The 22,425-nt window shown below is 44.1% G+C and overlaps 1 protein-coding gene across 1 annotated transcript in view; it reads right to left on the minus strand.

The window, feature by feature from the left end:
• Positions 1 to 5,693: 5,693 nt before the first annotated feature.
• TMEM132E (transmembrane protein 132E) overlaps positions 5,694 to 22,425 on the minus strand; it is a 270,096-nt gene continuing 253,364 nt past the window's right edge. Inside the window, exons 6-9 of the mRNA XM_087958271.1 lie at positions 18,765 to 18,970; positions 14,830 to 15,109; positions 12,459 to 12,650; positions 5,694 to 9,061 (exon numbers count right to left, since the gene is read on the minus strand). Of these exons, the coding sequence (XP_087814397.1) occupies positions 8,027 to 9,061; positions 12,459 to 12,650; positions 14,830 to 15,109; positions 18,765 to 18,970 (1,713 nt within the window). The 3' untranslated portion in view covers positions 5,694 to 8,026. The remainder of the gene's footprint in view (positions 9,062 to 12,458; positions 12,651 to 14,829; positions 15,110 to 18,764; positions 18,971 to 22,425) is intronic.

Genomic DNA, 22,425 nt, shown 5'->3' on the forward strand with positions numbered 1-22,425 from the left:
CGTGTACAGCACTCTGAACCGGTAGTAACACTATTTTTACCACTGGTTTGGTGGGCATGGTTTTGGTGGGTGCGCTTTGCACATGTGCACACACTTTGCATGCATGCATGCGCCAAATGCACACTTTGCGCAGGCAGAGGCATTTGCGCAGGTGCAGAGGGCTTCTAACTCACCTCCTGCAAGCCTGCACAATCCTGGTTGCTTCAGCAGTTGCCGCGTAGTACTCTTCTGTGCCACGCAAAGCAGCTGCGCTTCAATTTCAGAGGATAAAGGTGAGTATAAGAGCCCAGGCGGGTGGGTGGGCCCAACAGCAGAGCGGTGGAGAGAATCAGTTTGCTCTCCTCTGCTCATCGCTGCTACCAGCTCAGCTGAACCGGGCCAAACTGGTAGAATACCACCACTGCCCTGCACTATACCCATTCATTCATGGCTTGATTTTGCTTTGGTTTGCACTGTGTAGGAAAGGAATTGACTTGTACTGAAATAAGAGCCCACCTATTGAGATTTTTTTTAGGCTCGAGGGCATTCTTTCCAATGTATTGTTTCAGTTTTCTGCACTCAAAAATGCAGTTATGACAGCTATACAGGTAGCCCTTGGTTAACCATGGCAATGTGGACTGGAATTTCCATTGCTAAATGATACGGTTATAAAATTATGGTGTCACACAGTGGTGGGATTCAATTTTTTTTTTACTACCAGTTCTGTGGGTGTGGCTTGGTGGGCGTAGCTTGGCTTGCTGGGCATGGCAGAAGGATATTGCAAAATCCCCATTCCCTTCCCACCCAACTAACCTGCTTTCCAGCTCCCTTCTCCTCTGCAGGGCAACAAAAGAAGACCCAGACAATCAGCTAGGACTCGGGAGGCAGAGAATAGATGGGGGCAGGGCCAGTCAGAGGTGGTATTTGTCGGTTCCCTGAACTACTCAAAATTTCCACTACTGGTTCTCCAGAACTGGTCAGAACCTGCTGAATAACACCTCTGGTGTCACGTGACCTCATTGCTTACCAGTAATAATCCTGGCAGTCCCTATTGCCCTCATTAACCACATTCCACTGGTCATTAGGTAAGGTCCCACTCGAAGCCAAGACATTCCCAACTTGGTCCCTCCCAGTCCCCAAGATAAGGGACTGTTTCCTCTTGAACTCCCCCCCCCCACATCATCCACTTATCTCCTCTCCCTTTTGGTCACCCTCCACAATGACACTCCTTGGCAGCAGCACTGGGGGCAGAGGTCTGGGTGGCCAACTAAGACTGCTATAAGTCCTAGGAGTCCATTTCAGCTCCAATGCTGACCTTGCCAAGAAATGCCACTGTCCAGAGCACCCAAAAGGGCAGAGATGGGGAGGGGATATAGGTAGGTGGAGGAAGTTGACGCATCCCCGCGGTTGTAATTCTAGACAAGTTGACAAGCACTCACGTTTCATCCATATGACCACAGTGGTGCTGCAATGGCCATAACTTCAAGAAACATTGTCAAGTACAGTATCATTCGTTCAGTGCCAGCATAATTTCAAATATTTTTTGAACCAATGGTCATTAAGCAAGGAGTACCTGGAGATGTTCTCCCTCCCCCCCCCAAATATTGCTGCTGCATGCCCACGCTTGATTATATTCAGCATCAGCAAATTAGGGGGTGTATCAAATTTCTTGGTTGGTGGTAATAATCTACATTTCCTCCAGTGTAACAATGCCCCAGAAGTTCCACATAAAACTCTTTGTGTCCAGCTATATCAGGAGAGTGAGGATATAATTCAGCGTGATCATGTGTGCAACCACATTAAATGATTCATAGGGTTTGCTTCAGATGTAAGGACTACTGTGGTTCAAGATGAAATTTAAAAATAACAACACACCACTTCTTAGAAATCAGGCTACAAAAGAAAATACCAAAAAAAAAAAAAAAAAATGTGAAAATGTCTTTTGTTTCCAGAAACTACATCACACACACACACACACCAGTATGATTGCGAGACCCTCAAAAGATTTAGATCACAAGCTCCCCCAACATAACCCACACAGCCAAATCCAATTTTATAGGTACAGCCAAACGCCCCTATTTCTTGGCTATTTGGAGGCAGCCCAGATTGCACAGCATGCTGCTTAAACCACATGCTCCTTTTCCAAATGATGGAGAATAACTTTTGCCACATCGATCGCTAACATTTCAAAGAAAAGCTAGCAAAGAGGGCCTAGTAAAATATTTAGCAAAAGGCCAGAGGGGGATGTTTTGAATCTTAAGTCTGGTTCCAAATTATTTCCACAATGTGAGCCTTTGACTATAGAAAACCTTTTATCACCACATTTTGTGGCCCAAAGATAAAACTATCAGCCTGCCCATTAGGTGCTATAATACATCCCAGACTTTGCTCACCAATTCACTAGCTAATGTAGCATGTAACTATCCTTGGGATTTGAAATGGATATTTCTAAATCAGAGGAAGTAATAGTAGCACCACTTTACTGCACATTGGTTAGGTTCTCAAGTTATTCTGTCTGGGCATCAGATTTTTTTAAAAAAAACAGAAGAGGTTATGGAACGGCAGTAGGTCTTACAAGGAGAGAATGGAAACCTTTAGTAAGAAAACAGAGAGCAGCCATCTTCTGGCAGCTTCACTATATTTCCTTATCACTTCCTTGTCATATCCATTTTGCATTTGAAAGCTGAATATGTGTGTGTGCGTGCACACATACAGTACATACATAGAGCTATATTAAGTGTGGGCAATGATGTGAAGTATCTTAGAAATTTGCGAGGGAGGGGAGCTAGATGTACAATTAGAATAGATATCTTATTTTTAATAGCCAAGAGTTCCTGGATTAAATCAACTGCTGTTTAGGCAGGTCCAGAGCTCCAAGTTCATTGCTGTGTTGTCTGATAGTTATCAATGAAGAATCTGGCTTGAAGGAATTAACTCTCTTATTACTCAAATCAGGATGGTCCAGGAAAGCAGTGCCCAATGACTAGAGTAGAGTTTCCAAACCTTAGCAAGTTTAAAATAAATTAACTTCAACTCCCAAAATTCCCCAGTCACCATGTAATTCTTGGCTAGTTTTCCTCTTATGTAGAGGGTGGTTTTTGGGGGGAGGGGAGCATGGCTTAGAATGTTATTTTAATCCATCCCATTTGCTTTGTTTCTTCATTAAGACAAGAAAATAAGTCTCCTACTTGAGTGGAGGGTTGGACTGGATGACCTACAAGGTCCCTCCCAACTCTTGTTTATCTGTAATCTGTAAAGACCACAAAAAGGAGTTCGGTAGTCAAGTTAAGCCTTCTCTGGGAATTGTGTTAACAAGTGGTGTGAAGCAGACAACTGCATTGAGCCACAATATGGTTTGAGCATAACACATTATATAGGCACAGCATTTGTGTTTTGCTAGCCGCCTTCTAGTCCACCCTCAGCTAGGAAAACTCATCTTGTGTCTTTGAGACATTTGTTTTCACAGTACAACATACATCACAACATGGTTGCAGGAAAATGGTTATGCTACATGTTGGGCTCCTAAATGAAAGGCAGGACAGAAATCTGATAAACCAGTAGTGATGGTCCCCGAGTTACGACTGACCTGAAAAAGGAGATTTACAATCCAACTCCAAAGTCATGGTCATGTGACCACATTTTTAAAAGTTTTGCTGAAAATGGCACTCCTGGTTCATAGCAAAATTGCCCCCAAAGCAAATCTATTGGTTTGCTTAATAACTGCATTCACTTAACTGCAGAAAGATAAATTAATGAAATGTACAACCATTACAACTGTAAATCCATTATGGTCCAATATAGAGGACTAAAAAATCTGTTTAGTGTGCTATTTTATGGGCTCAGCCAGAGAACTGGAGCTTGTATTAAAAGAATTTCAGCCCCCAAATTCTCCCAAGATTCCCAGATGATGCGCATTCATTACAAGTGTTTGCAATTACAGGTATTTCTCAACTTACGGCTATAATGGCGCCTCAAATTTCCATTGCTAAGCAAGACAGTTGTTAACTGAATTCTATGATATTTCTTGCCACTTGTTAAGTGAATCACTGCAGTTAAGTTAGTAAATGTTTGTTAGGGGAATCTGGCTTCCCCATTGACTTTGCTGGTCAGGTCACAAAATGACTTTGGGCCACTGCAATCGTCATAAATATGAATCAGTTGCCAAGCATCCAAATTTTGCTCACCTGACCATGAGGATGCTGCAACAGTCATAAGTATGAAAAGAAGAGTCATAAGCCACATTTTTCAGTGCCATTGTAACTTTGAACAGCCACTAAACAAGCTGTTGTAAGCCAAGGACTGCCTGTTATGTTAATCAGGAACAGTTGCTTCCCAAACTTTAAAGCAAAGATCCCAAAGAGCTCATTGGCTGAACTCAGGACCCAGCATCCAATGCATACATTTATTCTTAAAACATAGCCAGAATGGAAGCCCTATCTTGTATGAAGTCCTTCGACTGGAAAAGCCCCTTTAAACAAGAAAATGGGATTTTCTGCATGCTCTGAATTTGTTCTACGGCTTATTTGCAACAAGCTTAATGTTAACTTTAACAGCCCGTTTGGTTCTTTGCGGTTCAATGTCTTCTCTAAACCCAGAAAATGGGTTTAGTAATCACATGAACTATGTTGTGTGAACAAAGCCTATATTTACCCACATTGAGAACAAACTGATCTAATGCTGACTTGGTCTGAAGGAAGGAAGTGGCTGCATTCACTTTATAAATTTCCCAGGATGATCCAGGGAGTACCTGATGTGGCAACTCGCAAGATACACAAAGCTGCTACAGCAATCATACCACTCAGCCTGACAATCTCAGTCACTGATATAAAGAGGAACCTATAACCTAAGGCAGGGGTGTCAAACTCAATTTCATTGAGGGCCACATAAGGGCTGTGGTTGACCGGGGGGGGGGGGCTGGGGTGTGTGGCCAACTTGATGCCACTCCCAAACTGCTGACATGTTTCCTCTTTGCATTGGGTAGACTGGGCTGAAGTGATGATTTTTCAGGACAGCCCCACAGGCCGGATCCAACCACATCGCAGGCCGGATCCAGCCTTGAGTTTGGCACCCCTTACCTAAGGAATGGCTAGACAGGTGGACTGAGAAAGTATCATAATTGGCCTTTGTAAACTAATCTCTGGAACTTGGAAGCTGCTGAAGGATACTAGGGTTACTGCAGGCTCTTTGACGTCTCATTGGCCACTGCAGTCTCTCCTCCATTAGTTGGACATGTGGGAATCAGGCATGAGACATTTGGCATCCAGGTGTGTTTAATTTTTCATAGCATAGTTTGGGGTCCTGTTAAAAGCAAACATTCAAACACGAAGAGCTTGGGATGTATTGAAGGTTAACAGCAAAATAATATGTGCCATCAGGGTCTCATGACATCCAACTAGTGCAAAGTGCTGTTTTATTAATCCTTTTTATTAATATACTCACCTCTTTGAGCAGGTGGCTAGGAACGTGGGTGAATAAGCTCTTAAGAAGGAATATGCCTCTTAACTTCAACTGACCTTGCCTCCACATCTTGGTTTGTCAGCTTTACCCATAACCTTCTACAGATTGCTGTGCATTGCCAGCAATACTGGTGTTCTCCAGACACATTGTGATTGCAACTTGTAAGGGCAAAGTACATCTTAGTCCAATATTTTGCTTCTCTGCAGACTGGTGTATGGCCCACCATTACTTCTCACAACTGGGTTTCTGAAGGCATGGTGCCTGAACTTAAAAATAATCTTGTGCCTCAAGACTCAGCCTTTGATCTAAAACATGGTGGCTCCAATTCAGTGTTTCATGGGCTATAAGCACGTGCCATGTGGAAAACCATTTTCTATTTTAATTTCCTTCTAATCATTGGATGATCCTTGTCGCAGTGTTTGAAGCAAGGGACAAATATTTCTTCCTGTTTACTTTCTTCATGCCACGCATATGGCAGAATCATTCTACCTCCACTTCTTTTGTAGCTTGCTCCCTTTTTTGTCTTGTTAATTTTAATATTTATGCTCTTATTTTTAATGTTTTACCTTATTTCTCTACTGATGTTAAGTTGCACAGCCATCTCTAGGCGAGATGGGGTGCATATAAATAATAAAACAAATCAGAAGCTTTGGTAACTCCCAGTCACTTTGACTGTCCACTTTCGTAGTTCCAGCTCAAATTACCTTCATTTTTAAATATGGCAACCAGAACCATACATAGATTTCCAAGTGTGGTCATATCCTAGATTTATATAAGTGTGCTACAATGTTGACCATTTTTAATTCCTTCTTTATTTTTCCCAGTTGGAGTTTGTCATTCCCACAACAGTCATATACATTAGCATCTTCACCGAGGTACCCTTTATGACCCCAAGATAATTTTCCTGGTTAGACAGTTCAGGCCCCAGCTGTGTATATGAAAAATTAACGTAGAGTGCTTTGCTCCCAATGAATCATTTTATACTTACTTGTTCTGCTGACCTCTGCTTGTATGTGCCTTTTCTCCCCCCTCATTCCAATATCAGAAAGTTTCCCAGGACTCTTTGAGAAACTGCAATGTCAAGAGATTCTTCGACTTTGCTCAGAGGTCACCCACCAGGTTGATTGTCAAGGATATCATGATCCTTCTGAGGATCAAAGCCAGTATTTTCACTGGCAAGTGCCAACTCTCTTTCCCAAAGAGAAGAATAAGTAGACGGAACAAGGAGCCAGGGAGAGATTTCTGGAAAAATTAGAATCCTGAAGTCAGATTGGACTGATCTCTCTCTCTCTCTTTCTCTTTGAATTAAAAATGTAAAGTCCACCCCTCTGTATAATAGCAGCTCCTGATCAAGGTATCACCTTGCTTGCCCTTTTCTAAATTATATCATGACCCTTCGTGCAATCTATGCCTTGTGGTACCCTTGGGAAGAGCTTTGTTTTCCATGTTCCTGGACATCACAGAAGCTCAGACAGTGAGAAAGGGAACAGGGGAGGGTTCAGAGAGGCTCACAGTGAAAGACTAGTAGCTATACCTCCCTCCTCCCTCTTCTATAGGAAAAAATGCATTTCCTCGACAAGAAAGGGAAACTGCTCCCAACATGGCTGTCAACTGATGGAGAAACCAACCAGGAAGATCTTTCAAGCCCAAACATCCCACATATAAAAAACAGGCAGGTTAGGAACTTGGTCCCTCTTTGGAAATTAGATGGCTTCTTCTAGGAAGGTTAATTTCCACTCTCTCCTGCTTGAAGTTAGAGGGTGCGCTTACTATCAATACACAATTTTGGAAAACCGAGACTGGAACTAACTGGGGAGGAAGCAGTACAGGCAGTAGAAGAGGAAGATGGTGTTTGGAGTAGCGGGGGGGAAGGGCAGGCCTTTTTCTCAGCCCCCCCCCCTGTCCCCAGATATCACATGGACAGCCACCTTGTGAGGGTCTGATGGCAATCTGGTCTGAGGTTTCTCCCTCCCACCAACCAGAAGAGTGTTCCATTTGGCTCCCCCTGGGCCGAGCAGAATCCCTGAATATTATTTATTTTAAAGAGTCAACATTTATTGTGCAAGAAAAAAAAAAAAGCCGAGAGACCAAAGGATTGCATCGCCTTTCAGAGAGAGACGGGCAGCAAAGGCAGCAGTGGATGTTGGCAAGGCAAGGAGTAACATTCTCCCAAGCAACCCATCAGGTGCAAGGACCAATTGCACACTCTGGCTTCGTTAACCAACAATGGCTCAGACACTCCCTTCTCTTGGCCTGCTTGATGGCGCCAGTCAGTCCCCAGCCCCACTTTAATGGAGTGATGGCACCCAGCCTGCTCCGGCCAAGTCTCCTTCAACTATACAGAGTGACCCCAAGCAGCCTTTCCCAAGAGCTCTCCCTCCAAAAGAAAAGAAAAGAATAGATTCATCCCATTCTACAAGACGTCTGGTTTTCCTGTAAAACCATTCCTGGTCATGCAGGTGGGCTTGTCCACTGAGAGGAAGAGCTAGAGAAGAGCCCAGGAGGGCAATGCAATCTTAGCCATTTCAAGCCCAGAGAGAGCATCCCCATTCATCTCTCTCCTTGGCTTGTAAGTGTTGGGTCCGGCCCATTACGCAATCTCCTTGATCCTATGGATGTAGTTGTGCAGCTCCTCAGGCTCCTGCAAACTTATGTCTTGACAGACCCACTCCAAGTCCTCTTCATCTGCTATAGGAATAGAGTTATAGGCCAGTTCCTCAGAGGGCATGGTGGCAAAGGTAGTAAATTTGACCCGCTTACGCTTGGAAGTGGGAGAATTGAGTGGGTCCTCACTCTGGTCCCTGGTGGAGCCACCGGAAGAGCCATCCCCCCGCCCGTGAACCTGACTCTGCACACTGGTTTGTGAGGAGCCGCTGCTGTGGTGGTCACCATGGCAGCAAGTCTGCACGTTCTCCAGTGGGTTGCCTGGGCTCTCAGGCTGAGGAGAAAGATCATTCTGGGCCCGCAATGGTTGTCCATTTCCCAAGAAGACCCAGTGATGGGAATGGTCCATGTTGGTTTGTCCTTCTGGCGGGATCCGTTTGTGCCGGTACTTGAGTACAAAGACAATGCAATTAATAAGGAACACCAGAATGGCTAAACAGAAGACGCCGAGCAGGGCATACATGCCTATTTCCAGGTCTGTGAGTCCTCGGGAGACTTGTACGTAGCCAGTGGGAATGGTTGGGAAGTCTTCCGTTGGAAGAATGACGCTGGGTGCCCAACTCTCCTGACTTGGCACCAGAGGCCACTCTACTTCCACCCGTGGTGTGGTGCGAGGCACACTCTTCTCCCGTCCAGGTCTGCTAGGAGTTTGGACAGGCTCATAGTCATAAGTAGGTTCCTCCTCAGAGCTGAAATGCACACGGACATTGGCCAACGTGGTGGCCAGCACGCTCTTGCGCTTGGTCTTCTGGCAGCTCTCGCAGATCAGCAGGTCAGCTTTGATCAGCTCGCCGGACCCTTCCCCTTCAGCCCTCACTAGTGGGAAGGTCCGCTCGGGCACCACCGATACCACTGACTTGTCCTGGCTTGTCACCACCAAGGTGTAATCCTTTGGGTCATACAAAGAGAGGGGAGCAATTGTGCCATCACTGTACGACACCCAGAGACTGAGCAGAGCTTCCTATTTGAGAAAGGGGGAAAACAAAAAAAGACAAATCTGTTTGGAACCACTCATAAGCTTTTGCACAAGAATGTATTTTTGGATCTCCCAGGACACCTCAAAGGGCTTAAATCACAGGCCGTATGTGACCTCTGGAGAAAAAACCTTTAAGTTTGTGGAGAGCCCAGTTCAAAATGCAGGCCTCCTCATTCCGTTCAATAGAAAATGATTTTCTGGTTTTTTTTTTAAAGTCTTTATTTAAGAACTTTTCTACCTTAGGAACTACAGAACATTCCGGAATATCTTTCCTTCAGTTGATATAGTTGGGCTGCCAGGACAGAAAGGTCATGAATAATTGTCAAGCACAATTTCAGAAAAGCTTCTTTGCCGATTGAGGAAGACATAACAAGGCATCCTTTGATCTCCCAGAACCTGCGACCCCCAGTTTCAAAACCACCACTCTCTTATCAGTCCTAATTCCCCAATTTCTACTGTTTTCATCCATCTGTTTCCATGTTTTATATCAGGGGTCCCCAACCGCCGGTCCGCGGACCGGTACCGGGCGGAACAACCCTTACCGGGCGCTGGTTGCTGGGCGCCGCCATCTTTTTTGGTAAAAAGCGCTCTGGTGAGCTTTTCGGTAGAAAGCTCACCGAAGCGCTGTTTAGCCATAAAAGATGGCGGCGCGCAGCGCTCGTGAGCTTTTCCGGGTAGAAAGCCATTTCTACCCGAAAAGCTCACCAGAAGCTGGCGCCGCCATCTTTTTATGACGAACAGCGCCGGTGACGCCACCGGAAGCGCCTTTTCGTCATAAAAGATGGCGGCGCCAGTTGACGCCGGGTACCGGCCGCGGCGCCCAGCTGATGTCGGAACCGGGCGCGGCGTGAAAAGGTTGGGGATCCTGTTTTATATAAAACCTTCTCCAGCTTGCCACCCTCCAGATATTCTGAAATGCAAATCTCCCCATCTACTCTGCACATTAACCCGTCCTTTTTTCTCAAATTGGTCTCCCTTTTGTCTGATTTATTCATACCCAGTCACAAGAATCTCAATTTTCCATATTCACTCAACATGGAAAACCATACATTTGGATTAACAAAAGGAATATGTAGACCAGGGGTGTCCAACCTTGGCAACTTTAAGACTTGTGGACTTCAACTCCCAGAATTCCTCATAGCTGGCTGGCTGAGGAATTCTGGGAGTTGAAGTCCACAAGTCTTAAAGTTGCCAAGGTTGGACACCCCTAATGTAGATCATATGTGATGTACTCTAGCAAACTATCAAATAAACACTTAGGAGGCTACGGAAATCTTGTAATAATTTCCTTCCCCGGTAAGCTACCTTCTCCTAGACACATGCAGGCTGAGTCCACACAACAACAACATTAACCGATTAAAAAGCAATGACATTTAGCATGTGGTGTGAATGCAACTGCCAGATTCTTTAACTGAGTTTGTTCACTTTATTGAGCAAACCCAGTGACATAATAATGTATTGTGAGAAGAATTTTGCTGCAATTTTCAGTGATTAAACAAAACCCACTAAAAGCCTGGAAAACTTACTAAGTACATATTTCTCTGAACCTTTTAAAGATTCAGCATCTCTGCAATGAACTAGAGTTCCGCTTCCACATCAATGCACAGAAAAATTCAGTCCCCTGTTAGGGACATTTTTGAGAAGCACTTTGTTCAGACCAAGTTCCAATCTTTCCTGTGGTATCCTGGTTCTCGGTCTACAGAGAATATTCTCAGGTGAAGCAGCCTCTCATCCCAGGGGCCTCTCTCAGTTTGAAGAGAACAGCTGGCCTTCTCTTTGGCCGTCTGTGAGAATGGGACGGTTGTGGCCTGTCAGTCGCCGGCTCCTCCAGCAGCCAAATCAGAGGAGGAGGAGGTGGCATGGGAGTCAGGACAACCTGGGAACTCTGCGGGGGAAGAGGGAATGGAGCTGGCAGAGAGAGACACACACACAGAGGCAGAGCCTGGGCCGTCTGTCAGCCCTCAGATGGAGAGTCAACAGCTTCCAGGTCTGGAGGTGGATGATGAGGAAGAGGAGGAACAGCTGGGTCCAGTGCCTGATGCACAGAGGCACAGAAGGCAGAGAAGAGGAGAGCAGTGGAAAGCCATGTGGGCCGATCCTTGGGAAGGAAGAGCCACTGCTGCTAGCGAAGCCCCACCCTAGCTCTGAGGTAAAAGGCAGGGGACGGAGATGAATAAATGTGGCAGACAACTATTCATCTTCCGCAGGGGTGGGATTCAAATTTTTTAACAACCGGTTATGTGGACGTGGCTTAGGTGGTGGGCATGGCTTGGTGGTCATGTGACTGGCTGGGCGTGGCCAACTCAACATCACTCACATTGAGGCATGCATCTCCTCGCCTGGCCTCTCATGACTGTGGGGATGCTGCAACAGTCATAAGTGTGAAAAATGGTCATAAGTCACTTTTTTCAGTGCCATTGTAACTTTGAATGGTCACTCCACACAAGCAAAGTACCAGCAAAGGAGGGGAAAAAAACTCCAGAGAAGTTCCAGAGAAAGGAAGTCTAGTCCTGCCAAGAACGTAATAAGGGTTAATGGAGAGGCAGTTTCTGTAAGCAACACCAGAATGTTTCCTTCCTGCCTTCCTTACAGGATTAGGCCAGTAATTTCTTCTAACAACTGGTTCTCTGAACTGCTTAGAATGTTAACAACCGGTTCTAGCATATAGGTGCGAACCTGTAGAATCCCATCCGTGATCTTCTGGCCGGATGGACTTGTTAGCCTGCAGTGAGAGAGAAACTTACTGCTGGAGCTGCTGGCACTACTAATAAAGGAATCTTTGAGTTAACTTAAGAGGGTTTGTCATGTTCGGGGACCTGGGTCAGAAAATCCTTTATTACTCTAGTTGTTAGTAAATGCAGCCATTAAGGCAATCTAGACATACCTGACATTGTTTATGTTTTGTTGAGGCAACCTATCCAGAATGGGTAGGGGAACCTTTTTACCTAGCAGCAAAAATTTGCACAGGAAGGAGGGGGAAAGAAGCATGGTTATGAGGATTGCAGATGGAATCCTGTGCAGATGCGCAGAAGGCAGGGGAGAGGAGAGCAGTGGAAATCCATGGGCCGATCCTGGAGAAGGAAGAGCTACCACTGCTAGCAAGGCCCCACCTTAACTCTGGGGATAAAAGGCAGGGGGTAGAGATGAATAGGTGTGCCAGACAACTATTCATCTTCCGGCTGACCGGACTTGTTAACCAGCAAGATAAACTTTTTACCAGGGCTGCCAGCATTCCTAATAAAGGAATCTTTGGAGTTCACGTCAGAGGGTTTGTTGTGTCCGGGGAGCTGCGTCAAAACAGGGACCAATCTATTCCCTTGAGCCTTGGGGGTTTCTGGGAACGACAACGTGAGAACACTTTCCTAAGAGTGGTCAACATTACCTGCTTGGAGAAATTGAGCGTCTGCTGGGCTGTTGTCTTGGCCACAATGGTGTGGCTATTTCCAGGGCTGGCATGAAGGGAAAGGGAGAGGTTTGAGACCACCTGAGCTTTCAGTTCCACAATGGTAACCTTCTCATCAACCACAGTCACTGGTGTCTCACCAAGGACAGCTTCCATAAGCGGAGAAACTACCTGTAGAAAAAAGGAATGCCCTTATTGATAAAGAACTATGACTTGAGGATTCAGAGAATCAGATTTTTGAAAATGTGAAAAGAACTCTATTAAAACCATAGGAAGAGCATTAAATGAATATTTCTTGATTAAATGGAAAATGCTTCAAACTGAGCATTTCCCCCTAATATAATGCAAAATGTTGGTAGCATAAATTGGGGGGGCTGGAGACTGCAAACAGTGTGGAAGGGCAAATGTAGCACACAAATCTTATTCTAGCTACCTCTCTCCCAAATCTCTTCTTATAAAAAAAAAGTTGCTCCAATTTCACTTTTTTTTTTACTTTTCTTTTTCCCCCCAAGAACCACTTTAGATAATGGTAGGCAACAATCAGGATGAAATAGGCCCTGAAATCTCTCTCTTTAAAATGAAAACCCTTATCCTAGCCCAGAACCTGACATTTTTAGGCCCAGCAAGTAGAAGACAAACATATACTGATATTCTTAGAATCAAAACTTTCACTTAAAAAAAGAGTATGAGAGGAATAAAATATACCTCGCATTGCTCAACGATAAGCAAGGCTTAATATATATATATATATCTACTGCAGCACAAAACATGGATACTAGTCTATATCGCTGTCATAACTTATTCGTATCATCTTTTTCCTAAATATGTGGTTATCTCACATGAGGAATATGTTTTCATTTAAAAAAAAAAAAACAAGGAATACATTACAGGAAAAGAAATGCCCATGACAGAACAACTTCTGAGGTTTTGTAATAGAGGTTCTGGATTTCAAAACTGCCTCCTGGGGTCTATGGCCACATTTTCCATGTCCCCCCGCTGGGACTGGGCTTCTCCTAATAATAGAGCCAGCCCACAGATCATCACCCATTCATGATCTCTCCTTCACATAGACACACGGAAAGTTCTTCAAAGAGTATCCTCTCAGCGGGAGGCACACCGACCTTGAGCAGCGCTATCTTTGAAGATGGCAGCCTGGGATCTTTGCTTAGGAAAGCAATACAATGCCAAAGCCTGGAATTAATTGAAGTTAGAGAGATCCCTGGCACAGAGTCAAGCCCTGCTCAGAAATGTTCAGGGATAAAATGCACAGGAGAGAGAGAGAGAGAGAAAGAGAGAGAGAGAGACAGAGAGAGGGGGAGAGAGGTGGGGGGAGAGACAAGGAGTATGGGTAGGGAATTGCAAAATGGAGGAAGAAAGATACACAAAACCCTTCTTCTAGGCCTGCCTAAACCTAGCCAACTGCTAAGCTGGCTAGGAACTGTGACCTTGACAATCTGACATGCAACAGATTGTGGAATACTGCTTTGAATACACAGAACCACACACGAAATGGGTTACGCCTTCATATCTGAATTCTCTGTATTAGGATTCAATCAGTCAGTCAGAATAGAGCTGGAGGGGACCTTGGAGGTCTTCTAGTCCAACCCCCTGATCAAGCAGGAGACCCTATACCATTTTAGAAAGGTGGCTGTCCAGTCTTTTCTTAAAAACCTTCAGTGATGGAGCATCCATCCATTTCTGAAAGCAAACTGTTGCACTGGTTAATTGTCCCCACTGTTATGAAGTTTCTCCTTAATTCCAGGTTGCTTCTCTCCTTGATTAGTTTCCATTTTTTTACATATTACATATTTAATTTACATACCTAGTGTTACATATTATTATGTAATATGTCACTCCTACTCCCAAATTCATGTTCACTGGTTGCTAACTCCTTGAACTGACTCCACTGAAGATCCCATTTAAAAAAAATAAAAGGTACTGACTGGAAATACGATGCTGGGTTGCTATTGTTGCTCTAGAAAATAAAGAAGTGGGACAGGTTGGGTGGGAAAAAAGTTAGATAGTTTTGAAAAGAGGACACTTTCTTTGCCTCCAAATGTATGAGACAATAACAAGCAAAGGGGTTATCAAGGATTATCTGCAAACTTATCCTTCCTTCACTTTTGCCATTACAACAGACAACCTGCTCCGTCTGAGGACAGCTTGTGGATCATTTAATGAAAATCCAATGGCATTTACTTGGATTTTATGTATCTGAGGGATGACATCAATGTCCTTCCTTCCTTCCTTCCTTCCTTCCTTCCTTCCTTCCTTCCTTCCTTCCTTCCTTCCTTCCTTCCTTCCTTCCTTCCTAATATACATATTAGTTCAGCAGTTGATTGGCTTTTACCTTGAACAAGGTAGCTCCCGGCTCCCTGCCAGCTAGTGTTTTGCTATTGACCATGTGTGCCACACGTGGGTTGTCGACCTTCATGAAATCACTGACTAGGTCTGTGACCTCCACCATCCACTCAGGCCCCAACATGGTGACCACCTGATCTGTACCCTCCGAGGAGGTGGTGTGGAACTGGGTGAACACTTGCAGGGTGGAATGCTGGTACTGAAGGGTGCAGCCCCTGCTTTGCCTCCGTTCTTCTTCCTCCTCCTCATCGTCACTCTCCCGTATGGACCTGTGAGAAGTTGAAGGACATCAACACAGGAAAAGGATTTGGTTGGCAGCTTTTGTTTTAATGCAAACTATTTCCTTTTCTTCTGATCAAGATGTTTTTTTTTTCCTCTTAGATGGTCAGAAATCAGTTTATTGACCTCCAAGAAAGACAACCATGAATTTAAGATAACTGCACCTCTCCCTGCCTAAATTAAGAACTGCAGATAGACAAGAAAAGAAAGATAAACAAAAAATGTCACAGAATGCCTAGCTTCCTCAGCTTATCAAGCTGACATTTCCAACTGGAGCTAAAACCAATCCTGAGAATTATACCCCTATCCCACAGGTAGATATAAATAATCAGAGTTGGAAGGGACCTTGTAGGTCATTTAGTCCAACCCCCCGCCCAAGCGGGAGACCCTACACCATTTTTGACAAATGGCAGTCAAACAAATGGTGTCACATACTGGCCACGCCCTCCCTGGTTTAATGAAGGAGAAAAAAGTCGTGATACATCACGTGACAACGCACGTTTGACACCCCTGCCCTATCCCAAAGAAATGGATGGACATGATACACAGTATAGTAGTGTGGATATCTGTACAAATTCCTGTCATGAGCCAGACTCCTAAACATCAGGGCAAACAAAATTAATTTGTACTAGCTCAAGGAATAGATACTAATTACACTTAATTTTTTGTTTGTAAAATACAGTATCTCATTTACAAAGCTGGTTGATTGCTATCAATGTATTCTCTCTCACACACACACGTTTTTATACTCATCTTCACACAACTCACAACACTGGCAAGTAAACGAAGGGAGGGAGGGAGGGAATACGTATGATGAAAATGTTGCAAGGGGGAGAAGAAGAGACGGGGAAATCGAGAGCCATCCAGAGTGCTCCACAGGTGTTACAAAATAAGTTCACCAGACAGTTTCTTTTGCCAAGCAACACTAATCTGCAGGTCTGGAGTCATTAGCATTTCTTGCCCATATGTTTATCTTCATAACTTACTCTATGCTTGCCATCGAACTGAAGGGAATGCCCTGCCCAATTAATTAATTATTTTTTGGGTGGGTGGGCATGTTCTGTTGTCAGGTAGATAAGGTACCACCATGGTGTCACACAGCCAGCTGCCTCTTGAAGATGATGGCAAAACAACACCCAAAAATATGCAATGCTTCCTGTCCTCCAAAGTGAATATTTCGGATCACGATCATGAATTGAATGTTCCCATTTATTGAGCCGTGCTTATTGCTTATACATTTGGCAGCTGACAAATACGAGTATCTAGTATAGCAAGTCTAGTAAGCTCAACCTAAGCTTACCTAGCATAGCTCTCCCTCTTGGCCACCCAAACATCTGCAGAAGATTTCCCCATCCTATTCCACATCATGCAATCATTTAAGGCAGGGCTCTCCAAAGCAAAGCTGGCTGGGGAATTCTGGGAGTTGAAGTCCACCAGGCTTAAAGTTGCCAAGGTTGGAGACCCCTGATTTAAGGCAATAATCCCCAACCTTTTGGGCACCAGGGACCGGTTCTGTGAAGGGTAGTTTTTCCATGGGTAAGGAAGGAGAGGCATGATTTCATGTGCTGCCTGTATCCCAAACATTCACAGATGGGGCTTTGCTCGCTTGCACAGCCTGGTTCCTGGTGGGCATGAACTATTAATGATCCTCAGACCGGAGACTTGGGGACCCCTCACTTAAGGCATGTTCTATGCAGGAATCCAAATTAAATTTCTCTCTTCGCTATATCACCCCTTTTGAGGGAGATTTGGGGAGGGGCTTAGACATATTAATTAATTAATTAAATATTCAAAAAGGGGGAATCACTATCTCTCTGGGTAATTAGTTCCACCATGCAATTACTCTTCCCGTGTAAATTTCTTCCTAACGTTCAGTTGAACTAACAGAATAACAAAAATGGAAAGAACCTTGGAGGTCTTTCTTTAAGCCAGAAACCCGATACTATTTCAAACAAAGGGCTGTCCAATCTCTTCTTGGAGCATCCACAACTTCTGGAGGCAAGTTGTTCCAATGACTAATTGTTCTAACTCGCAGGAAATTTCTCCTTAGTTCCGCATTGCTTTTTTTTTCTTGATTAGTTTCCATCCATTGTTTCTTTTCCTGCCTTCTGGTGCTTTGGAGAATAGCTTGACTCCCTCTTCTTTGTGGCAACCCCTGAGATATCGGAACACTGTTATCATGTCACCCATAGTCCTTCTTTTCATTAAGCTAGATATACCCAATTCTTGCCACTGTTCTTTATGTTTTAGCCTCCAGTCCCCTAATTTTATTGCTCTTCTCTACACTCTTTCTAGAATCTTAACATCTTTTTTATATTGTGGCGACCAAAACTGGATGCAGTATTCCAAGTGTGCTCTAACACAGTGATCCCCAACCTTTTTACGCCGTGCCCGGTATCCCCAACCTTTTTATGGCGCGGCCCGGTCCGACATCAGCTGGGCCGCCATCTTGTTTTGATGAAAAGTGCTTCCGGTGAGCTCACCGGAAGCACTTTTTCATCAAAACAAGAAGCGCTTCGGTGAGCTTTTCCGGGCAGAAATGGCTTTCTACCCGGAAAAGCTCACCGAAGCGCCGCCATCTTGTTTTGATGAAAAGTGCTTCCGGTGAGCTCACCGAAGCACTTTTTCATCAAAACAAGATGGCGGCGCCAGCAAGCCAGCGGCCTGGTAGGACTTGTTCCACAGACGGTACCGGTCCACGGACGGTGGTTGGGGACCCTGCTCTAACAGTTGGAATCTGCCATCTTTAATATCCATGTTTCTGTGTCTGCCCTCTGGTATGAGAGAGAATAGATAAACTGTGAGAGATGATGGCCATGGAGGAGAAAGTGGTATGAAGGACTACAATGAGGCAGCAGGTTCCCAGGAAGGAGGAAGTTCATTCCAGCACGGGAAGCGGGGAAGAGAAGAGGCAGCACAACCCAGAGATGTATAGGAGACAAAGAAAGAGTTTGAATAGCCACACCCTAGAATCTCCCAGGGTATATCCATTTGGTTGAGGGTAGTAAGGGTTGACTTCGGCAACACTGATGTCCAGCTAAGCCCAAGAATGACATGGAACAGTTCAGCCAGAACTCTGCTTGCACATAGCAGACAGAACGTTGCCAAACTCAATCCTTACCATCCTCAGTCCAACAGATATAATATATCCTGGAGATTGTAGGAAGTACCCATCTAAACTCTCTTTCTTTGTCTCTTGTCCATCTGTGGGCTGCGCTGCCTCTCGTCTTTGCTGGGAAGCTGCTGCCTCACCACAGTCCTTCACACTACATCCCCCTCTGTGGGCACCATCTCTCACAGTTTATCTATTCTCTGTCACCCAGAGCGCAGACAGAGAAATATAGATATTAAGATGGCAAATTCCAACTGAGTGTTAGGAAGAAACTTATACAGAAGACTAATTGCGCCGTGGAACTAATTACCCAGAGAGATAATGATTTCCCCCTTTGTTGGATAAACCAGCTCACCTCCACAGGCGCCATCTCACCCAATAACTGTCATATCCCCATTCGGGCTTCTCCTTCCAAAGCTAAGCCTTGCTCAGATGCTTCTATCTCTCTTGGCTAAATTTCTATTCCAATAATCCTCCCCCTCTGAAGTTGTTCTAAATCTTTGTTTAAAGTACAGAGTCCCAAACTAGCCTACCTCCGATCAGGTAAGATGGGAACTCGCCATCCTTTCACTTGGCTGAGGCGTGGGTCAGACAGTTCAATATGAAGAGGGAGTTTGGGGACCCAAACAGTCATCTCCAAGAGGGCACTGAGGTGCTCATAGCTGAAGAAGACACCTGCATTCATGGACCCTCTAGACTCCTTGCCGCTCACAAAGACATAGTCACAGCTACTGGACACCTATAGAAAAATTGGGGAGGAAAAAGAAGACATGTGGAAAATGGGAGAGGGGGAGAAGACATTCCACATTTTTATGGATTTTTGAAGACTCAAACAAAGGATGTTTTCTAAACTGCCCTCTTACATGTCTGCTGATTGTTTTAAAGCATTTGTGATACGTCTGTAAGAAAGAGGGAAGGGGAAGGGAAAAAAAAGAGAAGATGGATACTTAAGTAAAGAAATCATAGCAACGGCACAGATTTACCGAAGCTTTTCTCATGACCAAATAAAAAACAGAACCAGAAAAAGAAATGGTTTGGAAAAACATTTCCATTATATCTGATCAATATGCATATTGGCTAAGTAAACAATGGCCTTTACTAGAGGGGCAGGCAGTTAAGGATACCGCATAATTTCACATGCATCTGAAATCTAAAGTGGCTCGGTTAAGAGACCATTTTTATTGTCGGCACACTATAGCCTTTACTGTGGCAAATAAGCAGGCTGAAATCTGTGTACTCTGCATAGTCTCCTCCCTGAACTGATGATTTATTCGTGTTCCATCAAGTGAACATTTTGAATATGAATGTTGTAGGAGGAAAGTCCTGGGACAAACAATAATGAACCAGGCCCAAGAGGCACAATTTTGTCCCATCACCTGCACTCCAACTACTCCTAAAAATGACGGACTATACAAGGTTTGTGTCCCAGTTAAAACAGATTGTTCTGATGGGATGCCAATCCTATCAGTGTTATAACCATTCAAAACCAAGCGAAATGCATAACACTTATAATAACTCTTAGAACAGTAGATATCTTGTAAGCACTTTGTGGAGTTGGGAATTGAAAACAGCAAATCTTTGCTCCTATCAGAGATGGGTGCATCTGCTGTTCCTTCACCCAGGGTTATTCTCTGAGGTTTTCCAGCTTGCTTCGATATATCTGTTGTGAGAGAGATGTCAAGAGCCAAAAATTCCTAGTGAAGAAATGACAATAATACTTGGCTTCAAGGCCATAAAGTAAAGGGAAGGCGTTTGTTGAAAATATGGGAAAGGGCAGGTGAGTGCAGGTGAAAACAGGGGACTTCTAGGGAAGCTGTCATCTGGAAAACAGTTGGTTGAGGAAACACCCTCGTAACCTATCAACATCTAGCAACCTAGTAATAAATGTTCACAAGACCACAGAACTTGATTTTTTTTTAAAAAAAACTCATCACTCTCCAAACTCAACAGATCTGGACGGTTGATCTAAACAACTACTAGGGAATCAATAATAGGTTGAGATCAGGTGGAAATGCTGATGGCAACTCGAAAACAGGCATAGGAATGTTTTATGAGTTGACATTCGACAGCTGACTTTGGAAAATCTGTTTGCTTTGAGAATGGTAGACCTTAATTTGATGATACTTATATTCACACTCACAGTGAGGTGAGACAAGTCACTTAAAGTCTCTGGAATGGCTTAAAAGGGAATCTGCTTGCTCAGAAACAAAGCAAACAAGCGTAGGAAGCAACCTAACAACCCAAAGGGGTGTCAAAGAACATTGTGATTAAATCTGCCCACCATGTTAACCATTTTATTTGAGCTTCTATCACAAATTCTCAAAATTTTGCGTATCACCACTAAACCATAAAGGTTGATGAGCCCTCTATGACAAAGAAATAACAGTCAGTAAGGATTGGGGCGTTGGGATAAATGGAGGTAGTGGAACCTTTTCAAACGCCGGACTACAACATGGATGTTGCCATGAACAGAATCATCAGAAACAGTTGCCCCATGAAAAAGGTCCTTGGGCTCTTGAAAGAGGAGACCAGATGTTTTCTGTGCATGGTCCTGGTGGATCCCCAAAGTATCCACTTTGCAGTTTTGGATGTGTTGCGATCTTGCAATGATTCCTATAATTGCATATGGTGGCCAAGGCTAGGTAGGTACCATACAAGTTAAAGGGAAAGCTCCAAGGCTCCTAGAATTCAATTAGATCTTGCTAATATAACCCAGACTTGGATTGATTTTGGGGCTAGACTACTCTAGCATCTTCTAATAGGGCTGCCTTTGGGGCAGCAGCAACTATGCTATCTCGTGTCTATGTAAGGTCAAAGTGAACAAGATGGTGACCTGAAAGTGAGGGGCTTACATCACAATACTCCATCTACCACTTAGTCCATTCTGGCCCACAGAAAGATGAGCAGACTTTACAGCTTTGAAAACTGTAGGAAGTTCCAAATATGTTTATTAGTGGACATGAATTATTAGGAGCGAAGAAAACTTTTAAAAGTTAATCTCCCTCTTTTATATTCAAATGCTATTAAACAAGAATGTAATAGATGGGAGACACAGATCATTCCTTTTACGCTTCTCCTTTTTCTGTTTCTTCCCATGGACCAACGAAACCATCTAATGGATGTTGGGCTAATGCATTTCTTTGGCAAGAGCTTTTCTTTGTGGTAATTTTAAACACTCAAAATAATATTACTTTCAGTTTTATGAGTAGCTAATAGACATCTTGTTATATAGGTCACCTCAAGCTCCTGAAAGAAAGATGAGATGGAAATCAAATGCATTCATTTAAATTTTATGCCCATTCCCAAGATGGCAATGAAATGGATTCCCTACTGAAGCCAAATAATCAAGAGGACGCCCTCAAAATACATGGCAAAGGACATTCATAGATGACTTATGGACTTTAAACATCACAAGGGAAGATGCTGACATACTTGTCCCAAACCAAAAATACTGGAGAAACCCTTGCTGCCCCATAGGCTACATAGCAGTGGTGGGATTCAAAAATAATTTACTATTGGCTCTGTGGGCATGGCTTGGGGGGTATGGCATGGCTTGGTGGCATGGCAGGGGAAGGATACTGTAAAATCTCCATTCTCACACCACTCCAGGGGAAGGATACTACAAAATCTCCATTCCCTCCCCACTCCAGGGGAAGGATACTGTAAAATCCCCATTCTCTCCCCACCCCATTAACCTGCTTTCCAGTTTCATTCTCCTGTGCAGGGCAACAAAAGAAGACCCAGCCAATCAGCTGGGACTCAGGAGGCAGAGAATAGATGGGGGCGGGGCCTGTCAGAGGTGGTATTTGCTGGTTCTCCGAACTACTCAAAATTTCCACTGCCGGTTCTCTGAACTACTCAAAATTTATGCTGCCGGTTCTCCAAACTACTGAAAATTTCCACTACCAGTTCTCCAGAACTGGTCAGAACCTGCTGAATACCACCTCTGCTACATAGGATGGGAGGATCTACTGTTAATACTAATGCTAAGCCAGCCATTTGGTTCACTATTATTTTACAACCCTCCCTTTTTTCGGTCCTAGCATCTCTGATGTTCACTATGAATAATAGCACATTCTCACAGTTGTGTAACAAGTCAGTGTACTGACTTATCTTGCCTGGTAATGTCTACTCTGATTGGCACTTGGAGAGAAAGAAACGTTTTCACAGTTTTGTTCTCTCTGATTCTTTAAC

The sequence above is a fragment of the Notechis scutatus genome, chromosome 1, assembly GCF_049901735.1.
Source record: "Notechis scutatus isolate UNSWTSFEM ecotype Mainland chromosome 1, rNotScu1.2, whole genome shotgun sequence".
Classification (NCBI taxonomy): domain Eukaryota; kingdom Metazoa; phylum Chordata; class Lepidosauria; order Squamata; family Elapidae; genus Notechis; species Notechis scutatus.